This window comes from Engraulis encrasicolus, chromosome 17 (genome assembly GCF_034702125.1).
Source record: "Engraulis encrasicolus isolate BLACKSEA-1 chromosome 17, IST_EnEncr_1.0, whole genome shotgun sequence".
NCBI lineage: Eukaryota > Metazoa > Chordata > Actinopteri > Clupeiformes > Engraulidae > Engraulis > Engraulis encrasicolus.
In genome coordinates, this window is record NC_085873.1 from 47,110,637 (window position 1) to 47,112,899 (window position 2,263).

At 48.5% G+C, this 2,263-nt stretch overlaps 1 protein-coding gene across 1 annotated transcript in view; it reads left to right on the forward strand.

Moving 5' to 3' along the window:
* Positions 1–567: 567 nt before the first annotated feature.
* The window catches only part of si:ch211-216b21.2 (heparan sulfate glucosamine 3-O-sulfotransferase 3A1), a 169,634-nt gene continuing 167,938 nt past the window's right edge, over positions 568–2,263 (forward strand). Inside the window, exon 1 of the mRNA XM_063220791.1 lies at positions 568–1,806. Coding sequence (XP_063076861.1) covers positions 1,121–1,806 — 686 coding nt within the window. The 5' untranslated portion in view covers positions 568–1,120. The remainder of the gene's footprint in view (positions 1,807–2,263) is intronic.

Genomic DNA, 2,263 nt, shown 5'->3' on the forward strand with positions numbered 1-2,263 from the left:
TTCATGGAATTTTGACCAATTTGTTGAAAACTGTTTTTCTTTTTTTCTCTCCCTCACTTTTTCTCCCTCGTTATTGAAGGCGCACACCCAAATCCACACACTTGCGCCCATATTTCAATCCAACAGAAAAGCCCAGCTTTTTCGACCACCAGCACAGAGCAATTTGGTTTAATCTGTAAAATAGGAGTCAGAATAATGTTTTTTTTAGCTGGGAACCACAAACTGTTTCTCTCTGTCAAAGTTCTGGAGCGGGGTTTGATGTTCCATTATCTCATGGAAGCACGCATTAACCTACCACAGAAACACGAGCGAGGGACTGTCACTTCGCAACCAGCACTGACGTTGACATGGCGCTTTGCATTCCCCGCAACCGTGACAGTTCCCTCAACAGGCAGGCGAGACAGGCAGTCAGACAGTTCTGGATACCAAACACTCCCGCCCTCTTACCGCCCTCACATCGTTTTGATTGGCTAAGGTCGTGCGTTTCTCAAACTTTGGCTGAGGACATGTGGAATGTAATTGGGCGGAGAGGTGTCTGTCCTGTCGCCACAGCATCACGGAGAAGTTTGATACAAATTGCCACATGTGTGTGGTGGGGCAGTGTAGGTAAAGTTTAGCCTACAGGAGTAGGCCTACCTCAACGTGTGTTTTGTATGACATAGCTTTATTTTTTAGACAGATGATTATTTTACCTCGTGTTTTTTTTCTGATTCTTGAGGGAAACGTGACTGCCTTCCTTAGGAGAGTCGAAGTGAAGTGATCATTTTTCTCCCTCATGCTTTTCGCCTTGGTGCTGGCTAACATAAATGGCTTGGGTGTCTGCCTTCGGCACAAAAACTACAATTTAATTTGCCCGTGCGTATCTCCGTGCGTATAACCGCCAACTCCTCGGAGATATTTAACACAATCAAGAATCCTATATAAGGCACAGCTCGTGAGCTGGTGGAAGCCGGTGAAGGGGGTTATTTTTGAGCGGTCCGCAGCGCGTGCGAAGTGTAATCCCAAGGTCTGGATGTGCCCTGCGCGCACTATGTTGTCTTCTGTTTCTTGATGGCATTACCCGAGTATGGCTGTCTAGCATGGCCGTGTCTCCGGCGGCACCGGCGACCCGTGGACCGCTATGGCATTTAGTCCCGTTTTTGCGGACCCTCTGTCCAGGAGCATCTTCAAGAAATTCGCCGTCATGTTGTGCTCGCTGCTCACCTCGCTGTACTTTCTGCACAGCCTTACCGACCGCTGCAGCAGCACCATGCCCTCCCCGGTTCGGGCTACCGCCACGGAACAAGTCGCCGGGCTCTACGCTACGGATCTGCAGGACCTGCGCTCCGTGAGGAGGAAGAGACTGCTACAGAAATGGGCGAATAAGCCTGGTGTGGTGCACTACCAGGCGGGGGACCCTGACAGACCATTTTCCCCGTACGAAGGAGCTATGTTTGCGGGCAGTGAGAGTGGGGGCGCCCGCCAGGAGGATCAGAGAGGAGGAGGAGGAGGAGAAGACATTAGCGAGCTCAGGGTTGGGGAGATAGCCTCCCTTCTTCCCGCTGGTTCTGTCTCGAACTTGGATATTTTAACACAGCGGGAGCCGCATGTGGTGGTGGTGGAGGAGGACAGGACGGACGGTCCAGGTAAACTTAGCCCGCTGGGCGAGGGCACCAAGAAGCTGCCTCAAGCCATAATCATCGGGGTGAAGAAAGGCGGGACGCGCGCGCTGTTGGAGTTCCTTCGCGTGCACCCCGACATCAGGGCCGTGGGAGCGGAGCCGCACTTCTTCGATAGGAACTATGACAACGGACTGGACTGGTACAGGTGAGGGGAAAACATTTTGTTGTTGACGCGTTAATTGTCAATAATATTATTGACATGTCAACTGTCACATTTGAAACACGAAACATTTATTTCGGTCAGTTAGGCTAATTAAATAACACCAGAGCACTTTTCAGGCGATTAACTCTAAGCCTTAGGCTATTCATTGAAGGAAAACAAGTCTCTCTGGTAAAACATTAGGCCTAAGGCTAAATGAAGTGTGATCAAGACACTTCCAAAAATGTATCACCAGTGCCTCTTGCTGGCAAATAAAAATAAAAAATCAAAGTGTGAAATTAATATTTTCAAATGACAGCACATTGGCACTCAGAAAAAAAAACATGAACTAGCTGGAGTCTCTTTCTAAATGTCACAAACATATTGCATTAATAATAGACGCATTGAAAGTTTTTTTTTTTTCAGTGGATGTGAACATTTAACATTTGATAGGCCTACTAAC